At 43.5% G+C, this 26,962-nt stretch overlaps 1 protein-coding gene across 6 annotated transcripts in view; it reads right to left on the bottom strand.

Annotated features, from left to right (window-relative positions):
• Positions 1 to 1,434: 1,434 nt before the first annotated feature.
• ATF3 (activating transcription factor 3) overlaps positions 1,435 to 26,962 on the bottom strand; it is a 48,189-nt gene continuing 22,661 nt past the window's right edge. For 3 of the 6 annotated variants that reach the window (XM_090049262.1, XM_090049272.1, XM_090049281.1), the window contains exons 2-4: positions 19,802 to 20,045; positions 18,553 to 18,660; positions 11,499 to 14,619 (exon numbers count right to left, since the gene is read on the bottom strand). In XM_090049262.1, the coding sequence (XP_089905388.1) occupies positions 14,422 to 14,619; positions 18,553 to 18,660; positions 19,802 to 20,041 (546 nt within the window). In that variant the 5' untranslated portion in view covers positions 20,042 to 20,045 and the 3' untranslated portion in view covers positions 11,499 to 14,421. Of the gene's footprint in view, positions 1,545 to 11,498; positions 14,620 to 18,552; positions 18,661 to 19,801; positions 20,046 to 23,147; positions 23,228 to 24,584; positions 24,718 to 26,962 lie in introns of those variants that run through there. The other 3 variants (XM_090049236.1, XM_090049254.1, XM_090049245.1) reach the window with 3 other exon arrangements.

Genomic DNA, 26,962 nt, shown 5'->3' on the forward strand with positions numbered 1-26,962 from the left:
AATATTTCACGTCTGGCAATAATTCTGTGTTAATTGCTCAGAACATTCTGTCCTCTGGGGTTTAAAAATCTAAACATGACACTTAATGTTTTCAGTTTACACTATTGATCGTCCAACTAACCTGACATCACTGGGAGCATGAGATGGTTGGTGAGTGCCCATTTTACTCCACAAACGTGGATTTATTACCATGACTCAGAGAAACAGAATTACCTTTTCATAAAGTTGGGGTAATCTATCATTCCATATAAGATGCTGCTATGGTAACCTGTCTGGTGTTACTAGGGTGACCTAATAACATTAATTGGGTCCTTTTATACAGAAATAATTTTAAAGGAGCCTAGGCATTACACTTGCTTTCTACTCTCCTAATAAGACATGTACTCATGTATCCAAAATTAGAAATACTTTCTAATTTTCTTGTTCTTACTGCTTAGGGCTAGATCAACAAAGGAACTTAGCTCTAGCTGCCATTTTGGGCACCATTGAGATACTCAAAACTCCTATACAATTGCTGCCTAATACTGAACGTGCCTAAGGCCACGTAGACTTACCTGTAAACTTACCTGTAAACTTACCATGCAGCAATACTGGCTTCATACATGCCTCATGGCTCAAAGCACATTCGCTTGTGGACAGGAAGCAGTGGATGGGAAGCCACATCCTTAAGGCACCAAAAGTAGACTAACACCTCTGCTGGGAGGCAGAGCCAGACTGGCCCATTAGCACCCAAAGAATGTGGCTATTTCCAGTCTAGAAGCTAGCATGGTAAAGTCACAGGATGTGTGTGAGAGCAGAACTGCAGGGCACAGTAAGCTTGTAGTCTAGAAATGGTAACACGGCCTTTGTTTCCGTAAGTAGGCTAGTACAAATCTACTCAAGTCAGTTCAGACCTCACAAAAAAACTACCCAGGGACAAAACTTTTCATGTGTGCGTGCATTATTTTCAAAGGTGCCAAGCACCTGCAGTTCTCACTGAATCCATTGGGATTCACATGTGTCAGAAAGTCAAGTTACTTTTACTTAAGTGCATAGGTCTACAATTTAGGGAAGCAATTAAATATATACCCATCTGTAATTATATGCTCAAATCCCATCTAAGCTAATTAAATTTAAGCATATGCTTAAAATTAAGCAGTCAAGTGCTTTTGTGAACAGGGATGAACCTAAATATAGCCTTAAGAGAATTGGGATCTTAGTAAGGATTGAAGTGGCTAATTATAGGCACGCAGCTTTGAACATTTTTGGCTAAGATAACACCATAAAACACGCAGCTGAACTTGGTTTACAACCAATGAAATCCACCTTAAAATCATTGCCCTCTTATACCACTTAAGCAGCAGCAATAAGTAAAACTAGCAGTATTGGGTAGAGGACAATGTCCTTTTCTGTGAAACATTTGCAGTACTTTCTTACACACAGAAAGGCAGTACATTACAGTGTCTTCTTACCTGGCTACTCCTGGAAGCAAGAACGTGAGGAGATGTCAAGAATATGAGAGATAACTCAATATCTTCCCAGCATTCATCTTATTATGTATATGCCTGTGGAAGAAAATAATTAGAGGCTTCAGCTGAGCTCTATATATAGCAGAATATGTTTTTTATCACAAAGCCAACATATGTGAGCCTTTGAAGTGAATAGGGTAGTGATGTCAGAGACCAAATAGGTCTGGTTTTCTTATGAGAGTTCAGCTATTATGCTGGATTCTAGTTTCTATAATCCAACAGCAATTAAATTATCATTTCTGAATTAGCAGTGTTTTATTTTATTAATTTTATTAATTTGTTACTAAAGAACCTCCTCCGCTGTCCTGGGTGCAGTTGGGCCCTTCACAAACAATTCATACTACAAGACTATTTAAAGTATCTTAAAGCCTTTAAACACCAGATGAAATTCTTGCAAAGGCAGTTCAACAGTGGCACGGCATTTTGAGGGAGACTCAAAATGTGGCCCCTGACAAGATGAGGGAGTGTATGAACTGTGCCATGATGTAGTGGCATTTGCTGTTGCTCTTGCTGTTTTGTGTTCAATGTGTTATGCAGCAGCACCCTGCAGAGGAGAAAGTGTAGAAAGCACAGCAGAAGATATTCACTCTCTCCGCCCACTAGAGTCCCTTGCCATCTTCTATCATCAAGCAAATCTCTCATGAACACTGCATTACTGTGCACATGTTTTTGCAGCTCTCATGGGCAGCCTAAGACAAGATGGTGTTTGCATCTTTCCTTTTCAATTGTTCCCTGCTCCCTTCCACAGGTTTATTTGTCCAGTTCTATTTATCATTTCATTGTCATATTTGTCAAGTGGATTCAAATTTTTGTGCTCATTTCTTTATAAGCCCCATTAATTCCCAGACATGCACCAGGCTGTTGGCACTAGCTGCAGTAGATGTGTCACTGCAACCAGTGCAAAAGATACTGGAGCACCTCTGAGTCTCAGAGGAACCTGGTGCTAGTGACTAAGCAAGGAAGCAAGGATGACATATGTTTCTGGGAATGAGGAGTTTATTTGGTGCCCAAGTTCTGCCCTGAAAGAGGTGTTCAGAACTGAGTGATGGTGACTGTTCCAGTACTCCTTTAGATCTGGTGTGATAGGTAGCTACCAATTTAACCCTTGTCTGTGGTGGTGGCTGCTGCTACTATGGGAAACTCATGGGGAATGTGGGGGAGTGGCTGCAGTGCAAAGAGAAAGAAAGAGGGAAGGAGGAACTGAGGAGGAGGAACTGGTTATTTGCAAGGGAATCAAAAGTTTATTTGCTGGAAATATGTACATCCTCAATTTAGTTTGTTGTTAGTTGAGGGGGAGGGGAGGAGCTGGTTAATGCGCTTCTCTTGCTCTTTCAATCCCCCTTCAGTGGTGCCTGTCACAGTGATGTATTTTGTCCGAAGCAGTTTGATATGTCTCCTCTGGAGCACTTTAACACAGCTCCTTTCTCAGCTGGAGGGGAAGCTACCTGAGAATCACACAAGGTTCCTATCTCTTACAGGATCTGACAGCACTAACCACCGAGTACTTGCTTCCCCTGGGGCTTCCAGTGTACTTTTTTGTAACAGTGTGTTTACTTGCAATATTTCTCAACCATGTGATGTTTTGGTGCCGTATGGAGTTTCAGATGAGGTGTGGTCACTGGCAAGTAAAAGGAAAATAACTGGAACTCAAGCAGTTTGGAAACCTTTACATTTCTTTTTAATATGTAGTTGTGTTTTTTTACATTTGTTAATATGTGTGTCAATGAACACCTCCAGTTTATATGTGATTCCATATGTCATGATAGCAGACTATATCTTTTAAGGAGCCCTTTCCTCATTCACTGAACCTCTTTATAGATACATTACTTTAATATAGTGATATTTACAGATGACACCAAGCTGGGGGAGTAGTAAATAAGCTAGAGGGTAGGGCTGGATTCAGAAAAACCTAGATCAATTGGAGGATTGGACTAAAAGAAATCTCAAGAGGTTCAACAAGGACAAGTGCAAAGTCCTGCACTTAGGACAGAACAATCCTATGCACCAGGACAGGTTGGGGCCTGACTGGATAAGCAGCAACTCTGCAGAAAAGGACCTGGGGGTTACAGTGGACAATAAGCTAAAGACAAGCTAGCAGTGTGCCATTCTTGTGCAGGAAGGCTAATAGCATAGCGGGCTGCATTGGTAAGAGTGTTGCCAGCAGACCAAGGAAAGTGATTATTCCCCTCTGTTTGGCACCAGTGAGGCCACATCTGAAGTACTGCATCCAGTTTTGGGCCCCCCACTACACAAAGGATGTGGACAAATTAGAGAGGGTCAAGCAGAAGGCAACAAAAATGGTGAAGGGGCTGGGGGACATGACTTCTGAGGAGAGGCTTAGGGAGCTGGGCATATTTAGTATGGAGAAGAGAAGACTCTGGGGGGATTTAATAACAGCCTTCAACTACTTGAAGGCTGGTTACAAAGACAATAGCGCTAGATCAGGGATGGGTAATTATTTGAGGCAGAGGGCTTCTTAGGGAGTTTTGGTGAGCTGTCATGGACCAGATCAGCATCTCCCATCCAGAACAACTCACCACAACACCACAACTCTCTAAGTGGCTCTGCCCCAGGGCCTGGCCCCATGCTTTCGCCACTTGGCAATCCCAGGGTCTCCATGGAGGCTGGTCTGGGATCCACATAGACAGGGTGTGCTCATCCAGGCAGATGGGATGGGGCTGCAGGCAGGCAGGGAGTGGCATCTAGGAGCAGGATGGCTGAGTGGGGATGAAGCCAGATCTGGGAGCAGGATCACAGGGCGGTGAGAGCGCAGGGCTTGGGGCAGAGGTGCAATCTGCTCCTGGCGTGCCCCTGCCTTCAAAATTGGCAACCATCATGAGGAATTGTGGCTCTGCCCCAGGCCCCAGCCCCATGCTCTCACCATCCCCTGATCCTGACCCCAATCCCAGCCCTAGCCCAACCTACCTATCCTGCTCCCAGATGCTGCTCTTTGCCTGCCCGTGGCCCCATTCCATCTGCCCGGACACGCACCTTACCCACACAAGTCCCAGGCCAGTCTCCATGAAGACCCTGCCTGTCCACTCCATTCAGTACCCGAGTGGGTGTGGGATGGATGGGCTTAGGTGCTCAAGCAGTGGGGCCAGGTCCAGCAGTGGCAGAGACTGGCATCAGCAGCTGGAAGGAGCCGCTGCTGCAGGGGCTGCCAGGAAATAAGTCTGGCTGCTGCACTATGCCAGCTGTACTGCACACCCCGGGGGTGGCAGGACCAGCTGCACGTGCCGCTGCCTGAACTGCCTTTTACACCTGGGCCAGGCAGGATTGAAGGATCCTCTGTGGTTTGGACAAAATCCCTTGGTGGGTTGGATCCAGTCCATGGGCCATATTTTTCATGCTTGTCTGGGATTGATATAGTTGATGTTGGCCCTGCTTTGAGCAGGGGGTTGGAACAGATGACCTCCTGAGGTCGCTTCCAACTCTCATATTCTATGACTCTATCATATGCCATCAGTTCAAAAGACTACAAGAAAAAGTATATGTGCAGACAAGGCATAAAATATATTTTGTTATTGAGAAACAAGTGATTGTGTCACTACAAGTACATCTTTATAGCAGAAGGCAGGACCATGCAAAGATCCCCAAGCTAACTGTGTATGTGCTACTTCCAGAACTGGAAGCAATACAGCCACATTAATGAGATAACCAGTTGGGTTAATTGGAGCTAATTAGTCCAGCTGCAGAGCCATGCTAATGGGACTGCTTCTGGTTCCAGAGCTAGTGTATGGTTAGGTACTTTGGGTAACTGCACAGTGCTGCGCTGTGTAGACCAGTGATTCTCAACCAGGTGCTGCAGGACTCTGCATGCTGTGAGATCCTTTTAAGGCTGTTACAGGATACCACACAGTATTAGCACTGTCAGGTAGGTAAATACAGATGCATGATTAACAAGACAAACCAAGAGATTTCAAATAGGAATCCATAATATCAAAAACATTCTGACCTGTTATAATCTTTCTTAGTTGTTTGTAACAGAAGAATTGCTGTATTACTTTTCCACATTAAAAAAATGAGTGAAAAGTAAGAGTTAGCATTTTTCATTGGGTGCCTTGAGTCTAAAAAGGTTGACAGCCATTGGTGTAGGTCAGGGTTGGGCAAAATACGACCTGTGTACCAGATCTGGCTCACAAGATGATTTCATCAGGCCCAGGGGTAAGTGCCCACCAATTAATTTTATGTGTGGGGGGCAAGTATAGCCCATGGCTGTCTTTGCTGCACTCGCATCCTGCCAGGGCATGGGAGAGCCCTGGCCCTGGCCCTGGCCCTGGCCCTGGCCCTGGCCCCAGCCAGCACACAGCTTCAGGGCAGGGCTGCTGCCAGGGGAACTGCTTAGCTCCCCCAGCTCCTCCTCATGTTCCTGTTGCAGCGCCCCAGGCAACAGGTAGGGCAGCCTTGCGGGGTGGGGAGAAACTGCAGGTGGGCAGGGGCATGGAGCCCAGGGCCCACGCGTAGCAAGGCAGCAGGAGTGGAGAGCCTGGGTTGGCCCAATTCTATCACATGGGGCTCCCCATGGCTCACGTGCAGCTCCTGTGACTCATGCACCACCGAGGGAAGCCCTGCACACTTGAGCCAGCAGATTTTGCTGCTCCCTGCCACCATATAAAGCTCCTGGGACTCCACCAGAAGTAGCAGAGAGCCCCACACGATGGAGCCAGGCTGGCTCGTCTCTGCTCCCTGCTTCCCAGTGGAGTCCTGGGAGCTGCATGTGGTGGCAGGGAGTCAGTCCAGGCTGTTGGCTTCATCACACGGGCTCCTCTGCCATGGCACATGGCTCTGGCTGGGTCCTGGGAGCTGCATGTGAGATGCAGGGAGCCCCACACAATGGAGGTGGGGTGGCCTGGCCCCGCTCTTTGCCATCATGTACAGCTCCCAGAAGTGGCTGGAGCTGTGTGCTGCCAGGGGGCTCCACCTGTGTAGGCCATGAGCGCCTCAAGGTCCTGCCACTTGCTGCTGTTGCCCCTGGTGGCAGGGGTTGTGCACCATGGTGGCAGGTGGGGGGGCATACCCCCCTATACCCACACCCTCCCTCACACCCCTCTCCCTCACCCCCACATATACACCTGCGCCCCGCATGCCTTCCCCACACACATCCTCACCCCTCTATACCTACCCCCACACACATACACATACACACCCCACCACACACACACCCACTCCTCCACATATGCCCCACATACACACCACACACACTATACAAGAGTATGACTTTATTCTGAACTATTATTCAATCACCTCCTTATACACTGTGCAAACACTTATAAATCAATAGATGTTTGATTTTTAGCATATGATTTTTTTTCTGGTTCAAAGATGAACACCTGCCCCTGCAAAGGAGTACTTCTGCGGGCAAGGGGAGGGACTTTTGGTGGCAAAGGTCAGGCAGGATTTCCAGTCTCAAGATGGTGACCAGGGCATGGGGCTACCTTTACAGCCCTTGACAGCTCACCAAAACTCATTAAGCTGCCCTCCAGCTAAAATAATTGCCCACCCTCATATGCAGATACTGGTATGCAGGCTGAGGTATATATCTCAGTCCTTGGCAGGGCATTGTGCTCTTTAAACACTCCCTACAGGATCTTCTTTGCCATATACACAAGAAGACATGCTTAAGCTTCTACTTGAAACCTTAACATTAGTATTCCCTGGTCTTTGAATGCTTAATTACACAAACTAAGCACTGTTTTAACTTCCTTTGGAATAATAACTATTATAACTGATGGGATTTTGCAACTGTCTTCATATAAGCAGGCCCTGGAACATTATTTTCATTCAAGTACTGATTTCTAAAGAGAAATGAAGTGGAGAATCACTACACAAAGGGACAGGAGGCTCAAGAACAGAACATAATGCCGCCATGGGAATCAGCATAAAAATACCTACAAAGATGAATTTACAAAGAGTTTTGCTCACTGACTTTAGCTTAGTTCAGAGAGCAGTGAGATGTTTGCATGTTACCTTGAAAGCAAGTACAGTTTTATAAACACTCACCTTTTTTTGCTCTCACCATTAATTTGAAGCTTCTTTTCACTAAGCCTAGTCTTTAGAGCCTTTCTGACACCACAGATAATTGATGACTTTAGCAGCAGCATCCTTAGTTGTTACAGCAGGAATAGAATATGATCAACCTTATGCATTCTAAGATCATGAGCCAGGGCCAAACATACCCATAAGATTTGCTTACAAATTCATGCAGTTTAAAAACACATAATATATTTTGAGTTGCTTTTATTTTTGACTGGTTTCTGAACTTTTGCCATATCATGACTTTTGCCATAATATGACGACAGGCTGAGAGCCATGGGGCTGTTTAGCCTGGAAAAGCGCAGGCTCAGGGGTGATCTGATGGCCACCTATAAGATTATCAGGGGTGACCACCAGGATCTGGGGGAAAGTTTGTTCACCAGAGTGCCCCAAGGGATGACAAGGTCGAATGGTTATAAACTACTGCATGACTGTTTCAGGCTGAACATAAGGAAGAATTTCTTTACTGTCCGAGCCCCCAAGGTCTGGAACAGTCTGCCATTGGAGGTGGTTCATGCACCCACATTGAACACTTTCAAGAGTAAATTGGATGCTTATCTTGCTGGGATCCTATGACCCCAGCTGACTTCCTGCCCTTTGGGCAGGGGACTGGACTCGATGATCTTCCGAGGTCCCTTCCAGCCCTAATGTCTATGTCTATGAAATCAATCTGGTAACATTTTCAAGTTTTTCTCCATGGGGACTGAGATTCTCACCTATTCACATGCCTCCAGGAGACAGAATTTTAAGAACATTTGATTAACTTGTAAAAGTTGGCAACAGCGATCCTGGACTCCTCAGTTCTTGTTTTAACTCTATTTCTAGCCATTTGTTCAACCCTGCACTACTGATTTACTGTCACTCCACTTCTGTACGCAAAGTTAAAATAGACTTAAATGAGATAGGGAGCTGCTACTGTACCAGACAAGGAAGAATCAGGGCAATGGGAGAGCACAGCTTACTCAAGTGAGGGAGAGAAGGTGCCCCTTGTTTTAGCAAGTGAGTCATGGGTGCAGTGCCTTCTATACAGGAGTAACTTTACATGTGTTATAATATCTCTGAATTTAAAGATATGAAGAAGAATGGTCTGTATTTGGAATATAGTCCCTTCTACTGTGCTGGCATAGTAAATTTAATGTCATGCAAAAACATTATTTTATCCAGCATGTTGCTAGATCCTGCAGCTGGCATTGGCAAATGCCAGCTGCAGGATCTAGCAACATGCTGGATAAAATAATGTTTTTGCATGACATTAAATTTACTATGACTAATTCTGTTAGCCTACTCACAGGGGCAGGGCAGTTAAGGCATCTCACTGTGGCTCTGTAGGGTACAGTTTAGCTTGCTGGGGAGTCAAAGCAGCCTGCTGTAATGTTAGCCATATCACTCGCATATGCCATTAGCAGCAGAACCTGGTTGCCGTATTAGCCCAATGGGCCATAGGCTTAACAACTGTCTTCAAATGAAAACATCCTATAATATTAGCTATGCTCAGATGTGCCAGGTTCTTTCAAGTCTATTTGTATACAGTTGCTATAGTCTGAAATGTAGGAAAAGACATTGTAGGCTCCCAACTTTACCTCTCATTTTACTTCCATATCATATTTGTGTACCTGATACGTCTGAAGATTTTTCTAACTGACACCTCTACGTATTGGACTTGGAAACTACAAATCAATGTTTTTTTCTGGCCTATGTATCATTCTCAGCAGTAATAATAAAGATTCTGCAGTCAGAAACAATGCAGCATCAAGAATACTGTCCAAACTCATTCCCTCTTAGCAGCACCGTCTTTATATGTCTAACAAGACTGAAAAATAGTCAATGATTATTCCTGTCATCAGAGCAGACCCATACTTTGGACAAACTGGTAAGTTGCCCAGGGCAGCATTTCTAGAGCCAACTAATTAGTAGCTGCTTCTCATTGGTCAATGCAATTAGCTCTGTGAATATAATAGAGAAAGGGCAGCAAAACAGCTAGGGCTGGTCCAACATCTCTCTTAAGTCAGCAGATCTTATTCCAAATGCTCACTGAAGAAATGATCTTTTAAATGATACATTCCTATTTTCAAATTTGTCACTTTTCTCATCTTGACTTGTATTTTAAAGAATGGGGTCCAACATTATAAGTCAAATATGTGACTATACTGTTTCTATAAATCAGTGAGGTATGCTAAGTATTCCTAATACATCACAACTTACTATTATTATTAATTTTTATATTATGTACCAAAGTCCCCAGTTGTGGATACTGTACAAACCTGGGAACATGGGAATTGCCAAATTGGACCAGACCCAAATCTGGTATCCTGCCAACAAGTGGCCTGCACCAGTTGCTTTCAAGGATGTTGTTAAAAAAAAAAAAAGTAACTGTGGGATACTTCTATCCCAGGAGGTCTCTTCCCAATCCCTAAAAGGTAGCAATTGTTTTGAGAACCGAAACATGAGATTTATATAATTTTCAAACTCTTAATTTAACCTCGCAACTGGATGTTTTATTATCTATATAATTATCTAGTCCTTCTTTGCATCTTGCCATAGTTCTTGGTTGTGGAAAAAGCCAGTGGAAATGAGTTCCACAGCCTGTTAACTGTGTGAAAAGGTTCTTTCTTAAGTTTTGAATTTGCCATCTTTCATTTGCATTAAACATCCCCAGACATGCAGGGTCAGAAGGTATTTAAACAACCTGTGTTACATAAAAACAGTCAGACCAATATTTCTTCTAGCCCAGTATTGTTTCCACAGCCACAGCACTAGATGCTTTTGAAGGAGAGCATATGAACAAGATGTATCTGAAGGGTTCTCCTGTCATACCCTCCCAGTCATCCACTGTCACTGGTGTAAGCATGTAAGAGGATACATCCCTGACTGTTCTGTTTAATAGTTATTCATCGATTAAAATTCACTTCAGTGGAATTATAGTGATTTATATCAGGCAAGGAACTGAAACACAGCAAGAACAGATCCTAGAACTTACATTCCAGTGCCTCACTCTTGCAGTAATGTCTGTATTAGGAATGTAATAGCTGGTTTATGTATGCACAGTTATATGGGTTCAATTCATACATTTCAGACCATGTGTAAAAACACTAGAATCAGAAATCTTTAGTCTTTTGGTCACATTTAAAAAAACAACACATGACTGTGTTGAAGACAAACAGCTGACTTACAAAAGATTAAGCAAAGCAGAGCTAAAGCATGATTGCAGATGAGAGCATAGATAGGAGACAATGTATGATAAATGCAGATGGACAGACTGGCTAGTGTCATGCTTTAAAAGTTGTTATGATAAGGAACTTACATATATAAAGAAAAAGAAAGTATTACAAATGCTAGGCCCCAAATTCTACCTAGATTCTATGAGGGAATTCCTAGAGGGAATTCAAGGTGAAATTTTAAACACTTAGTCAACTAGGTTTTGGATTTATGTGTTTATTGGTTTGTGGTTTACAAGTTGGGCTCCTGGTCTAACCTTCTACAGTTTCTGCTACATTAAGGGCTGTGATCATTTGCAACATACCAAGGCCAAAATTTTATGACAGTACCTGTGAGAAGCAAAACACTTCTACAATATTTGGGGACTTTGGTGTATTAATGTAGATGATCGGTTCTGCAGAAACATGTTGGCTATTTTTCTTAACATTCTCATCTCCTCCAAAGAAATTATTTTTAAAACCTTGCTTTTCATGGCACCTTCTATCTGATCACTCTAAAGCAATAGAAATATTAAGTCTAATAGCATCCCAACAAAATGGTTCTCTCAGCTTGTCAGATAGGTAAAACTTAAATTTGAACAACTGAAATGACTCATCCAAGATCACATAGCAAGTAAGTTGCAAGGCTGGAAACGAAAGTCAGGAGTCCTGCCTTCCAGTATTGTTGTAGGAAAAGAAACAGTTTCTAAACTTTGAATGAACCTCACAATGAATTAAGTCACACATGAACAAATGGATATTAATTATTTTTTATTAAAGTATCAAAACAAACTCAAAAATAGAAAACAAATTGTTTTAATGCATTTTTATAGGTTCTCCTGAATAAACTAGACATTTACTTAACCCATATAATGCATTGTTCCTGTCTAGACTTTAGACATTACTTTCCTGGGCATATTCAAAGTACCATAACTTCCAAATTATGCCATACACGCACGCATGAACACACACATACACATACACACACACACACACACACACACACAGAGGGAAGCAGCTATGATTGAACAGATAGAAATAAAGTCAGATTAACTCCCAACAAAAGTAGTGGTACCATATTAATATTTGGCATGCTAGTAAATAACATTTACATTTAACTCAAGCAGCAAAAGCATGACGCCTGCGTCACCAGTAATATGGTTAAAAGCAACCATACAAAATCCCTAAAGAAGAGACATGAGTTTTGTAATAGTGATTAACAATAAGTGGAACCAGTTTTTGTGCTAACACCTTATAACAGTAGAGGCAACAAACTTTTTACGTTGGTTGAAATTTGATACACAAGAGACAAAGACAAGGAGTATGGTATCTCGACAGTGCCTAAATCTAATAAATCCATATTACAGAATTCAAATACCAATGAAAAGTTATTTTACAAGGTAATTGTAACACATTTCAGGAATTTCCTGTGTCAGACAGACAGTGGGCCAAATTAATCCCTCATATAACTCCATTTAAGACAGTGGAGTTGCAGCAGGAACAGGAGGTAAGCAACCTTCATTTAAGTCAGTGGAAGTGCCTCACAACTGTACCCAGGATTAATCTGGCCCAGTGTGTTGTATTTGTATACATTCACTTTTCAGGTACATGAAGTACATAGTTGATACATGATAGAGGACATTACAATATATCCAGATCTTAGGAAAGTGTATTAAGAAGTTCTGTTGCAGAATATAAAAGTAAGATAAGATCAGGTATGATATCCGATATACTCATCTGGGACTTGCAAAGTAAGAAGCTGATGGTTGAGGTATCTATTGGTTTAGCCTTTAGATTATTTTAGATTAAAAATGCAATTTTTTTAGATTAAAAATGCACAACTGGTGTAAAATATTATGTACTGTAAACTCCATTCTTCTGGTCTGCTCTGTTTAAAGTGGGACATTATGCTGTTAGACACCACTGATAGAAGTCTGGAATTTTGGAAAGTATAATTGCTATTATCTGATGCTGCAAAATAGTCATTGTCTCATGTGAGACAAGGATTAGGCATTTATATATATATTTTTAGAAGTGATGTCCCAAACAGAACCATTGAATTTAGGAATATATAATATTAGACACCAACAAGTGAAAATAAACAAAAAACAGCACAGCACTTGTGTTTTCAGTTTTGTCTGGTTTGCAATATTTATTAGCTCAACTTATTAGGATATTAGTGATAAATAAGGATAATATTTTCTTTTACAGAAAACTGTAAGGATAATAGAATTAAACAGTCTGAGGATTTCACAGAAACATCAGAATTTAAACACTCATAGCTCTAGTTCTTTCGTCCAGCAGCTCTATTAGTAGTTCAAAACATCTAAGGTTAGATTTTAATAAAAAGTAAAAATAATTACCCACTACAGCAAAGTCTTAGTCCATTTTGGGGTTCCAAGCAGCATTCTGATTGACTGCAGTCCCCACCAAAATATAAAAGAAAAGCTAGATGTTTTTCTTATGAATCATATGACAATAGGAAGTAATCTTGACAGAGTGTTGGATTAGAGTCTCTCAAAACCTTAGTCATGTGCATAAGAGCTACTCTTGGAACGAGTCCCACTGAAATGTATGAGTAAGAATTACTAACAAGTGAAAGTTTGCAGGATCAAATCCTAGGTAATCTAAGTCTTTTCCACTTCCATTTGCTATTATTCACAAACTTTGGATTCAGTCCTGCAGTCCTTATTTCAGACAAAACTCACTGAATCCTTTCCCAGCTAATTCCCTCTTCACACTTCAACTAACTCTCCACACACAGGTGAATTTCAAACAGAATGAATAACATTTCAGTAAAATTAAAGCATAGACCCAGGAACTCATTTTCAAGGAAGTTCAGATTTGGCAAGTCTACTTTTACTGTGTAAATTTGATCCCTATAACTGCTTTGAATTACTGTGTATATTGGATATTGTGCATTAGGTGCTCACAGGGCAAAGTGCCTGCCTGTATTTCATGGCACAACTGCAATCGCTGAAGAACCATGTGTGAGCTCCAGTTCAGTAAATGCAAACTTTCTTTTTTAGCTACATGGACATTTTGCAAGATACTGATGCTTGTCACACCTACTAAACTTCTCAGAATCAAAGTCTGAGATGAGTCATACAAAAACCCACACAAGTGTTGTAAAGAAAAAAAATACAATGCTTAATTTGAAACTAAAGGCTTTTCTGCATTAGGTTAAAATGCATTATTTACCAACACATTCTTCCAGAACGCATCGTTCTGAAAACTTGAAAGCTCTGAAAATACTCTGTCTGCTTTTCCTACTAGCAACAAGGAAAGGTAGTGTCCATCCAGCACTGCTGTCTGGATGAAGTGCATTGTTGGAAGTCATAGTGTTCTAGCACAGAGATCATGAGTGCAGGTACTGTATACAAGCAGAAACGTAAAACTTCTGCGGTTGTTGTTGGTAGCTTCTAGGAACAGCACATGTGACGTACTAAAACCTAGAGTTGAGGCAGAGGACTCTGACTTGAGCATGAACAAGTCTTTTGAGGGGAAGGATCACAGCTGAGCCAACACAATCCTTCCTGCTTAACAAAGCAACCCTCCTGCCTATTGGTTTTTGACTAATAGAATCCTGCAGATACACCTTAAGTCAGATCCTCCGTGGATTCTGGATTTGTGGTGTGGAGATGTACTTATGAGGACTCTTCATTTTGCCTCATCATTGTCACTTAGCCCTGTAATGTTCCTTCTTTGATCTGTTGAATAAAGAGGTTCCTTTCGTCCTCAGGTGTTCTCCCATTTTGCGCTCGGACTATGCAAGTAGGCCTATGGAGATTGAGCATGTATATCAAATGCTGCTTCTCATTCTTTAGTTCTTCAATCTGGGCTTTTAGTTCTGCGTTGATAGTTTCCAGTTTTTCTGATTCCTAGCCACAGAGCAGAGACATAGCTATTAGACTGAGAGTAGCAGCCCTTTATTGGTAGCAAGGCATGATGGCTATTTTAGACAGAAACTACATGTTTCTAATAGTGCACAACTGTAAAGCTATACATCACAAGTTAGTCTAGAGAATAGATTAAAAATGTGGTCTTTGCCCTTGAAAGAAAAATAGTCACAAATGTCAACTTCTGCCTAGTGTACATGCAGAATAAGTCCATTGGCTTTGGTAGAGTTGCTTTAGATATGTATTGGTTGAAGTGATCAGAATTTGACCTATATTATTTGTGCCCTTGTATGAGCTCACTAGAATGTTACATCACCTATCAGGGTGCAAAACATACATCAGGTGCTGTTCATAAACCCACATGTCATTTGGAAATGCCACCTGTAACCAGTGTTCCACTAAAACACTGCAACAGTCTGCTACAAAAATAAGTTAAAAAGGGACTGTCTATGATGCTAGGTTTATAAATTGACCTACCCTGACCTTTGTCCTACGAGGTAAGTTTTACCAAAAGGATTCCAGTCGTGCAGTTTCTAAACTTAATGTGAGTGCAGCAGAACTCTGTGTGTGTGTGAGGGGGGCGGGGGGGGGGTTAAAATATAACCAACTACCCGTTTTTTACTTTATCCTATTATGCAAGAGCTCTTCTAATTTAATAACACTGTGGGAGAGGAGTGGGCAAGAGTATATGATTTACATGGGTAACCTTCATATCAAGCTTACTGCACTGGCCCACTGACAGGGCTCAACTCCCAGCTCAAACAATTACCCTTAGGAATAAGATTTTATTTTTACAAAATCATTAAGTCATAGCCATTTTTTTAACTCCACACATATAAACACACAAATTCACCTACCTCACTAAAGTGTAATCTTTGAGGTGAATCTTACAGTAAAAAAAAAAAAAAAGCTGTTAAGCTTAGTTTTAATCTTAGGCCTAAAAGATTTAACCAAGTGTGTCCTCACTAGGAAAAGGTATGTTCTTATCTCAAGGTAGCTAACATCTGAGAGGCAAGGATTTCTTGGGGTGAGTTATTACTCTAAGAAATCCTTGCCTCTCACATAATATCTAGACCATCACAGGTACAACATCACTCTTATACTACCCTACCATTTGATAAAATCCTACTGATGACATGGTAGTTTATAATTTTCACTTACTTTGGCTCAACATAAAGACTATAAGAAAGGCTAAGGTTTGTCTTGACCTATAAAATACCAAAATGTGTTTAAAACTGCAAATTGACTTGTCTTCCCTAAAATTTTCCTGCCTGTTAGTTATTATACCCTAGCTAACACAATGTAAAAATACACCATTTTTCCTAGTGCCAGAAAGGCTTTAAAATATGGTGTTTGAATCTGACATGATATTGTAGCAGGGTTTAGGAAGCTAGGTTACAGAACAGTACTTACAGGATTTTTGAGACTCTGGATGCCTACAATAAAAGTTAACAGAACTATTTGTCATAGATTTCTTTGCGAAAAGGGATCTACTGACCGCTACCAAAAAAGTAGGTCATAATGAACTTATTCAGGGCAACCCAATAGCCTAGAGAAAGTGCAAAATCTGAGTCCTTGCCTGGTTTCCTTTTTCCAGGCTAACAGAAACTTACAGTGCTATGAGGCAGTACAATATTTCTGGCATCTTTTCCTGGCAAACACTTCTGGACAACAAAAGAGGTAATGTCAGGAAGGGTTTAAGAAGAAGCCCATCCTCTTAGCACTCCTTTGTAAGGTTGGTCATATGAGGTCTTTGAGAGACTCCTTAGTGTCTTAAATATCTTAAATATTAAAAGCTATTAATCCCAAACTTGGTAACAGAGAGAGACATAAAACTTCAAGAGGTACTATATGCCCATTCTTGTCCTTTGTGAAACTGAAGGACTCCACGGCATCATCTGTTTTCCAGTGCTGTCATCTTAGAGGACTAATAAACTATAGTAGGAACACCTAGGCTTGCTATCTGTAAACATGATTTAACTGAAAGGATTAAGACTTTTAATCAAATACCAAATGAGATATATCTCTAATTTTAACCTACTATATTAGTCATTGTAACTAGACATCCATTTCACAGAGAGATCAACCTGGGTCATAAAGAAGTTATAACTGGTTAAGATCTGTAACGGACGTCATGGACATGAAAAATGATTTTAAATTCTTCCAGTGTTTTGTTTACATTCATAAATTAATACCCACACAAAAACACTTCTGTTTTTTAGAGCAGCAGCAATTGTTATTGATTCTATAGTGCTTTTTCAGATATTTTCAGTTTTAACTAAGCTTGAGATACATATGTGAGTACGTGCGCGTATTAAGGGTGCACAGACAGATTTGCGGGGCTGATACTGATAGCTGATTTTTAAGGAGGTGTATTGGCTGATACTGATACGATTTCCAATACAGCTACATGCAGCTGGTAAATCTGTGATGGTGGAAGGGGATGGGGGAGGGAATGGGTTGCGGGGGACAGATGAAGGCCCCCGTGGTGAGGGAGAAGTGGGGCTGGAGCAGGTGCTGCCCAGCCGGGGCAGGGTATGAAACGAAGCCATGGCTTATCCAGGGGGCACAGGGAGGGGAGGGTGGTTCCCACTGCAGTGCACACCCCAGGAAGGCATATGAGCGCACCCCAGGAGCCCAGACTCCCCGTGTACCTCCTGGACAAGTTGCAGCTCTGGCCCGCACCCCACCCACCTGGGCAGTACCTGCCCCTGCCCCAGCCCCAGCCCCACTCCCTCCCTCACTGCAGGGGGTGTTCATCTGCCCCCCAGACCCCTTCCCTTCCCCCATCTCCTTCCACCACACTGGACTTACCAGATGGAGGCAACTCTCCAAGCTGCTGGGCTGTGCTCCTCACTGCCTGAGTGCTGTGCTATGGCTGTGCACACGCACAGGCATTTATCAGCCAAATTAGTGGCTGCATCAGACTGACTTCTGATAGTCAATTGTCTTTATATCAGTGATATATCATATATCAGTGATATATATATCATATATCAGTTATATATAAGTCATATATCAATCTGATATCAGACCGATGTACCGGTGTACGTGTGTGTGTGTGTGTGTGTGTGTGTGTGTGTGTGTGTGTGTTGATTTATTTATATTGCCATCCATCAAAGAATTTCAAAGGGCTTTGCAGACAGTTGCATTCTTCTACCTTGCTTATTTGCTCAGCAGTGGTGGTGTAGAGAGGAAAAGATAGGCTTATTGCACCTACTTGAAATGGGTAACCAGAACACCCAGAATCCCCTGGATGAACCCCAGATTGGCTCAAATAGCTGATGTGCAGTTTTGCACTTAAACCTGGGGACTTAGCAGAACAACCAAACAGCAGACAGGGAAAAAGTCAGGACAAGAAGTCCCAGTAAAAGGAAAACAACAAGAAACCAACCTTGGGGAATTAAGAGCAACAGGTTTGTGGTGTCTAAGCTGAAGACTGTAATTGTAAATATTGCTAAGAAAGATAGAACTGCTCAGAAAAATAAAATAGGGTAGCAACAGTGCCTAGCAACTGCCTAGCAACGATGACATCACACCAAGTCATAAAAGAAACAGCAAAGGACAATGAAGTTGTCTCTCTGCTGGACTACATCCCAAGAAACATCGGGTGATCAATGCAGACATGGAACCTGGGAGCCTTACCTCAGCATGGCCACCTGCTTGAGAATTCTCATGAAACCCACCCAAGATTGTTGCAGCGTGGTGAGATTCACAATTATGCATGTAGCATTGCTGCTTAGCATTGTGTGTGTGTAGCCAATAAAGCTTTGCTTGATCTTCAATTGGACAGGTGGGCCATGGTGCAATCTGTATAACTTCCCTGGCCCACTCCCACCTCTGAGGGGTACTAAGTTCTAGTCCAACAGTGGCAGGATGAAAACAGGGTAAGAATAGTCAAAGTCAGCAACTTACTTTCTGCAAACATTCTGTTTTTTCCTTCTTTTTATTTCGGCATTTTGCAGCTGCAATTTTGTTCCTTTCCCTTCTCCTCTTTTTCCTTTCATCTTCTTCAGGTGCAAACTAGAAAAATTCAGGAGAGGTGCACATATTTAGAGTGATGCAGCAAACACAGCATCGTTTTGATAACTGCTCTAAAGCATAATAGCCCTGTTTTGTAGACTGTTAGCTACAATATGTGTGTTACCAACAGTGTCAGCCAGCCTGCGGACATGATTCTTATTTCATTTACAACAGTGTGAGACTAGAGAAACTCCACTAAGTTTGTCAACAAAAAGCACGGTATAATTGAGATCAGAGTGAGGTAGCAGACAGGTGTATCCTGAAAACTAACTTAAAGGTATGAAAGTCAACATTTTGTCCTAATGACTAATCATTCAGTTATTTTAAAACTGTAGAAACTTTGCCTGAGTAATAAAAATGTGCAGGATCAGACTCTTAATCTGATGGTTTAGTAGCAGGCACTACTTTTTTTGCAAAAATCTAGATCTGTGCCTGATCCCATCACCTTTATGGATAGAATAGCTGGTGATGTGAAGCAGCCATTTTACATGAAGATTGTACTGAGGGGATCTCACAAAGTTTACTGATCTTTGAGGGTTTGTTCTGTTGTCTTTTATTCCAGTGTAAGTTCAAAGTAATGCTGGCCCTCTGGTCCAAATTCTTAGCTCAGTTACTTGGGTGCCATAAACTTCTGTGACTCCCAACAGCTTTGGTAGAGGTACTTCTGGTTTACCCCAGTATGCATGAGTTCACAAGAAGGCCATGTGAGCCCAGGTATTGCATAATAAGTCCTCTTAGAAGACAGTGCTATCAAATGGCATAACATTCTTCTTCTTTTAGTTCACAGCTAGGTTTACAAACAATTAATGGTTTACAACCAATTCAGGTTTTCTTCACTGAGATAGCCCTCAATGTAAAATCAAGCAAGACACAGACCAGCTTCTGCTCTAAACAGAACAGAATGCTCGCTTCCACAAATAAGGAGCCATTACTTGTGTCCAGCTAAATATGAACTAGCCATAAATGATGTGAAAAGTATCAGCATCTAAAGAAAACAGAGACTAGAGAACTGAACATATTGACAGATTTAGTTCTTAGAGTCTGTTGGTATTGGAGATGCTATCTTTCTTGATTTTCAGTGCATTTTGTAGTGAAATGATATTAGAATGTTAATCAAACTGAAATAATTAAAGAAAGGTACCTCTGTTTTCAGAACAGATGTTTCAACCATTCTTTCTGAAACTGTCACTGTGTCCAACGTAGAAGACATCCTGTGGTATTGGCGCTTATTTTGAATGGCAAATCTCAATTCTTCTTTCACCAGGGGGGTTAGATTTGTGAAATCTTCAAACCCCAGTGATAACGAAGGGGACAAGCAAGGAACAATTGCAGAGGCGCTGACTTCAGATGCAGATACCTGGCCTGGGTGTTGGAGCATCATTTTGCTGAAAGATAAAAAATAAATACATAAATTATATTGAATAGCCTTCAATAACCTTTACATGCCAAAACTGTTCACTAGACCAAAGCTGGATCTTTTAACCTGTCAACCAGTCCCCATTTTATTTTAACAGAGGTTGGAACTACATTCTTCTACTATGTATGTACTTGTGGATATATACATATAAACATACACATTAACATAAACATGTATACTCTTATAGATATATTTATAGAGCTAGTACACAACAAGGTACAAGAATTGACATTGTAGTTTATGATGGTTACAAAAGAATGGTGCTTGCCATATTATATGGGCCATTCTGCATTCTGTTATTATTACCCAAGCAGTTCAAGATCAGGTGAACTGGTCTTCATTTCTATGGATGTTTTAATTTTCTTTTGGATTTTACCTTTTTGATGCAGGTCTATTTTTAGGAATTTTCTGAAAAAGGATAATTGTAAGATCAGTGCATTATGAAAACTGTAGGGTGAGAATAGGCAAAGGAAGCCTGGAATTAAAAATGGCAAATTAGGAAGTTTATGTACAGTTTAGAAAGAGAGCCAGACACCAAATAAATGGGTTCCCTTATCCAAAGAGTTATACTACTATAGCTGAGTTTGAAAAGAATGGACCAGAACCTGTTCTCATTTACAGCTATGTAAATCCACAGTAACTCCATTGGAAACTTAAATTTAAAGTGCATTACACTTAGATTACAAGTGGATACAAAATTGTTATGATCAGGTTAGTGCATGTGCTTAATGATCCAGTTATAAAATCCTGCAAAGCAAGTAGCACAAAACACCAAGAGCTGTATTGTCTTGGGGCTATCTAGCCATAAACATAGAAGGACAGAAATTACATGCAACCCAGTTTAAGTGATCAGAAACTGGTTCAAATATGTAACACAACAGAAGTTCAGTGAACAAAAAGCCGAAACCAATTTAAGATAAACGTGGATGAATATAGTATCAGATTTAACTGATTTAGGTTAAATTGGTTTATTGAACTTCTGTCCCAGATCCCCTCAGATTCAAGTTAACTCTCAGTCCCCCAGCATCCCAAGATGCTTTACACCACCCTTGCAAAGCCCTCCATCTCACAGGGTAAGCAAGCTAACCGTGGCCCAAGCTGTCTGCTCCAGCCAAGCAGGGAGGTATTCTCTAGCACACACCCTCCACCCACCACCCTGCAGCTTCTGGCCTGAGCCACTGCAGGCATGAGTCTGCACTAGACTAACCTGCAAAGATTGAATCAATTCAGCCTCAGGCTTTTTGACTGTCTATTCTTATCCAAGGGAAGAAAGAATGGGAAGCATGAAGTTACTTTTTTTCTTCTTCTTTTACATAATCTGAAAAGGTCCTCACACATGCTTAACAACAAGGAGTTCTAAATGGTTAAACATTTTGGCCAGATGTTCTGCTAGTATAAATCAGTGTCACTGCAAGCATTTCAGTGGAACTATGCCAACTGACACCAATGGTGGATCCATACTTTATTTTCTAAGTGAGATAAGATATGGATTATTTTGCCCTATTGGTTTTACTACTTTCCTCCCCATCTGTAGGCATCTTGATATCTTATAAGCATGTGGTTACAGTATTGTGTTACTTGCTCTTGAGAAGCATGGTAATCATAATAACAAAATCAACTGCAAGTATCTCTGTGGCAGGTAAGTAGATGTGTACACACACACACACACACACACACGACGGCTCTGTGTAGTCAACCTAGATTTATGCAATTGCCTGTGGGCAAAATTATATCTTAGCAGTTTTGGGTGGTAGTAAAGATAATGTGCCTTAACAGACAGACAGATCCTACACTTTGATATACAGAAATTTACTCTGGATTCACATGAGTGTAAGGGAGAGCAGAATCTGATCCAAGCTAAGTATTTTTTAAAGAAAGAATAAAAAACCTGAGGTTAGTGAATTATTAGTGTGAATTCACTTGTCCTAGTCATAAAACCCAAGGTCTGAAGAACTTCCAAGTAATTCCTGACTTTCAGACTCAACAAAACAGAATTACTTAATAGTTCCCAAATTATACAGGTAAAGTCCAACCCCCACTGAGGTCAAATGTAGAAGTTGTCACTGATTTCAATGGCTCTGTGATTTCAACATCAGTTAATAAAGAAAGGAAGATTCTCTGGAATAAACTGTTGTCCCACGAGACCTGGAAAATTTGTGTACTTTTGTTCAGAAAGCCCCTGTGCATGAGTCACATTTGAAATACAGAAATCCTTGAATTCTGTATCTGAGAACTAGAGGACACTTCTCTCCAACAAGTTAGAAATATCCCCATGCTTTTCAGCCAAAAGAACCCAGTGTTATTTACCATTTTGCAATTTGCCAACGTATTTATGTAGGTTCTTTCATTTTCCATTATCATCTACATGGATAATTCTAATTCACTCAGATCAGGCATCTGAGTTAACAATAATGCCATCTCTCTGCTTACCAAGGAATTATATGCACTGATGAATTTTCAGCATGTGTGGTTTGCCTATTTTTATGTGGGTGAACTTTTAATTAAAATAGGCTTCAGCACCCAAAGAAAATCAAGAATATTCACAGCTTTAATGGAAAAAGTCATGAAAACTTTGTTCATACAATATTTTCATTAGTAACTGGTGGAACATTTTTAACAAATGTACTACCACCATCAGAAAAACCTGCTGAAAAATGTTTCTCCATCCCTAATTGCTCAGTGTCTAGATTTAAGAGCATGATGGGAGAGTGTTAGCTGGGATTCCCTAACTATAAAAGCTGCTTTTCCCCTAGTGTGAAACAGTCTGCTGACCTTCCAGACATGCTGAAAGGCATGTCTGTTTACTCAGGCTGTAGGAAAGGGAGGAGCCTGAAGGGACTGAAGTTTATGTGCAGAATTTTGAGTTGAGTTTTGTTAGGTGGGACTAGTTTCAGCTATTTTTCTGTATCCCCCTTTGTAAGCTCTTTTGTGGCATGGAGCATTGTTTTATTCTATATTTCTATAGTGCCTAGAACAGTGGGGTCTTAGTCCATGACTGGGACTCCTAGATGCTAACAAAATAAAAATAAAGTTAAATTTAAAACAATATGAACAGTATTTAAAGTTCTACCTATGTGCCTTGTGGTGCTGTATAATTGATACAATGGTAGTAATCCAGATGTTTTCCTCCATAGATAAATATTTCTGTTTCTAGGGCATTAAAATAATAAGAGTACAATTTAAAAATAAAACACACTCCCCCTGCCTTATTTGGCTTTCTCATTCCAATTTCTTGTCCATGTTATTTTAGACATCAAGTCATTTGGGGCAGGGGCCTGGCTTAGTCTATGTTTTTAACACACCTAATACTATTTAGGGTCCACTGAGGGCAAAAATAATTAACCCAAGATTATAACCACATTCCAAACTTCCTGAGACTATTGAAGTTACCAGGAGCAGAAAGTGCTGTGCAGCACTGGGGCACATAAACCCAGTTCATGCCTGGTATAAGTGGATCCTGTTCTCCATCTGATGATCTAGCACAGTGGTGTTCAACCTTTTGGTTCTGCAAGCCAGCTGGGTTGGAGCCACCCTGCACACCAGGATCTGGCCCCACGCAGCCCCCATGCACACTGGGATCAGGTTCTGGAGTCCTGTGCCAACCTCCTGTGCCAGGATCAGGCCCTGCACTGCCCTATCTGGAAGCAGGATCATGACCAAGGGGACTCCCCACCCTGGGCTAGCTGACACAGCCCAGGGGCTGGGGACAGATCTGGCAGCAGACTGGAGCTGGAGCACCCCTGCTGTTGCAAGAAAAGTCCTATTTCCTGATAACGGTCCATTCCACAATCCCTTCCTGTAGCTGCGCAGCCAGATGAAGCTAGTCACTGAAGTTTAATTTGTGAAAAAGCCACTGCTCCCCCCGCCACCCCCGCTACCACTTCACTTTGTCAAATGAATGACTCCTTCCCCTAGCCGCGACCCGGGCTATCCCACAGGCGGACGGCCCCGCTACACGCCCCGACACATCCCGCCCACCTCAGGCACTGCTGCGCGCGGGACGGGATTAGATGCGCTCTTGAAGTTGAAGGCGAACACCGCGAAGGCTTCAGGACACCTCCACTCGGCTACACAGCTCAGCACGGCTCCCAGGAGTGGGGGGCACTTCGGCCGCACCTACCTCTCGGCCTGCCGGGGCGGCGACCCCCGTCCCCCTGCGGGGACCTTCAGCGGCCTCAGAGCCTCCCGCCCACCTTGTCACAGCCCGGCTCCGTCCCCTCTCACTCACGGGACGCGCCGCGGGCCCCGAACCCCCCGCCCCCCCGCGCCGCCCACTGTGTCGTCACAGCCCGGGGGCGCGGGCCGCGCAGGTGGGCGGCGGGAGGCGGCCCCGGCCCTACAGGTGCCTCCGGGCCCGCGCCGGGCGGGACACCCCCTCCAGCCGGCCGCGGAGGTCCTCCGGCATCCCCCAGCCCGCCCAGCCCGGGACAGGCGGGCTCCCAGCGCCGGCTACACTTTTACTTTCGCTTGTGCTGTGCCCCGGGCGCGCCCCGCGGCGGACACTCACCTTCTAGCCGCCCGCGGCACGGCACGGCAGCGCGGGCTCGGACACGAGCCGGGGGGTCCGCGCCGGCGGGACGGGGCCGGGGCTGCCGAACAGGTCCGGGCTGGCGGCGAGGAGAGGAGCGCGTGCCACCTGCCTGCCTCCCTGCGCCTCCCCGCGGCTCTGACTCGGCGCGGGGTTGCATCACCCGCCTTATATAGGCGTTGGCGAGCGCTGGTATGCGCCTGGCCGCCCGGCCCCGGCTGATGTCATGCTATTAATAGCCGGCCCCGGGAGGGAAGGGAGGGAGGGGGCTGGCGCGGGCCGGTGATGCAAGGCGCCCGCGGCTCTCAGGCCCGGAGGAGGAGCCGGCTCACCCTCACACACGGACACACGCTCCTCGTACACACACGCTCCTTGCATATACACACACCCTCACATAGACACATGTTCACACACACCTCACGTACACACACGCTCACACACCCTTCGTATATACACACACTCCTCACATATACATACGCTTACGCACTCCTCATATACACACCCCTCACATAGACACACGCTCACACACCCCTCGCATATACGCACGCGCTCACAACACACACACCTCCCTCAGGCACAAATACCTCAGGCACAAATACACACACCATCACATGCACACACGCCCCACACACAGTCCTCATGTACACGTGCACACACAAACACCCCCTCATATATGTACACACTCCCTGACATCCCCCCCGCACACCTCTCTCACACACAGATACACACGCCCCCTCACATACCCACACATGCATACACACGCACCCCTCCCTCACACTCGTCTGCAAACACACAGCTGTCACATACACACACTCCTCCCTCACACACATATACCCCCCACATACCCACACACGCATACACACACCCCTCCCTCACACACATCTGTCAGATACACAAGCACAAACACCCTTCACACACACGTATACATCCCCCAATCACATCCCCCTTTCACATACCCACACACGCATACATACACCCCTCCCTCACACGTGTACAAACAAACACACACGCGCCCCTCACCCACCCACACACACACACACACACACACACACACATACACCCCCCTCCCAGCTCCATAACAGGACTGGGCCCCGCCGGGCGCGCCGCCAGATGTTGGCTCCAGGCCCTGCAGCTGCGTGACATCCCCATGAGCCAATGGTGCCCAAGCCAGCGGCATGACTCCAGATCGCTGGTATCCCGCTGCAGCGGGGCTGGGCTGCGCCGGGCCGGGCCGGGCCGGGCGGGGGAGGAAGGCGGAGAGACCTGGGTTGCGGGGAAGGAGGAACGGGTCCCTTGGCCCTTCTCTACTGCATCTTGGAAAACCTTCTCCAGTTAAATCAGTGTGTGTGCGCGAGTGCCACAGGGAACGGCACCCATCTATGCCTAGCCCTCTTTTGGGTAGTAAGGTGCCCTTGTATTGTATGGGGGTATGTGTGTGTGTAGGAGGGTAAGACTGCGTGTCTGTGGGGTCTGCCCCTCCGAAAGGGTCTCGCACGACATCCCCCGCCACCGGCCCGTGTTGCCCTCCGTGCGAGGCAGGAAGGGGTGGCCCGGCCCGGGCCCCGGGGGGGGGCAGGCGGGAAAGGGGCTTTGCTGCCAGAGGACCGAGCTCCCCAGCACAGGCAGGGCGCAGGTGTGAGGTGAGAAAACAGAATAAAAGGCAGGATGGCCCCTGCCTTCCCCCAGTCGGCGCCAGGCGCGTTCCGGGAGAGGAGTTAGTTCTGCCCGATCTGGTGGTTCCTGACTATTTACTTTTACCCATCCTGGCGTGAGGAGCGGCTGGAGTTGTTTTACAGCTTTTTTAAAAAAAGCTAACCCCGCTTCACCACAACTTGCCAAGGAGGAGGTAGTTTTCGAAAGAACTGAACACACGAGCCTATTGAACTGAAATGTAGCACCCCAACCCATCACCCCATTTCAAATGCCAGCTACAAGATCAGCTTACAAATGACGTGGGATGCCTCTTATTTCTACCTATAAAGATGAAAGCCCCATTTGGTGACACACCAGGAAGCCACAAAAAAAAAATCCTCTAAACAGGAGCTAACAATATCTTTCAGATTGCAGGGGGGAAGCAAGACCCTTCAAGAGGGCACAGAGTGAAGGCAGAGGGTGGCAAGATTTGAGCAGGGGGCTGAACTAGATGAGATCCCTTCCAACCCTCATTTTCTAGGATCCCAAGGTTTCCTTTTTTTTAATTTTTCTTTGCTGCCATCTTAATTTCTTAGACAACAGGAATATATTCTGGCAGCCACAACACAGGGCTGGCAAGTCAAAATATTTAAATGAGACACATTATATATCCAAACTTTTGCATGCATTATGTATGCAGTAATGACATTAGTGCAATCTTCAGG

Source organism: Crocodylus siamensis, chromosome 1 (genome assembly GCF_052110815.1).
Source record: "Crocodylus siamensis isolate JL-2025a chromosome 1, ASM5211081v1, whole genome shotgun sequence".
NCBI classification, from domain to species: Eukaryota; Metazoa; Chordata; order Crocodylia; family Crocodylidae; genus Crocodylus; species Crocodylus siamensis.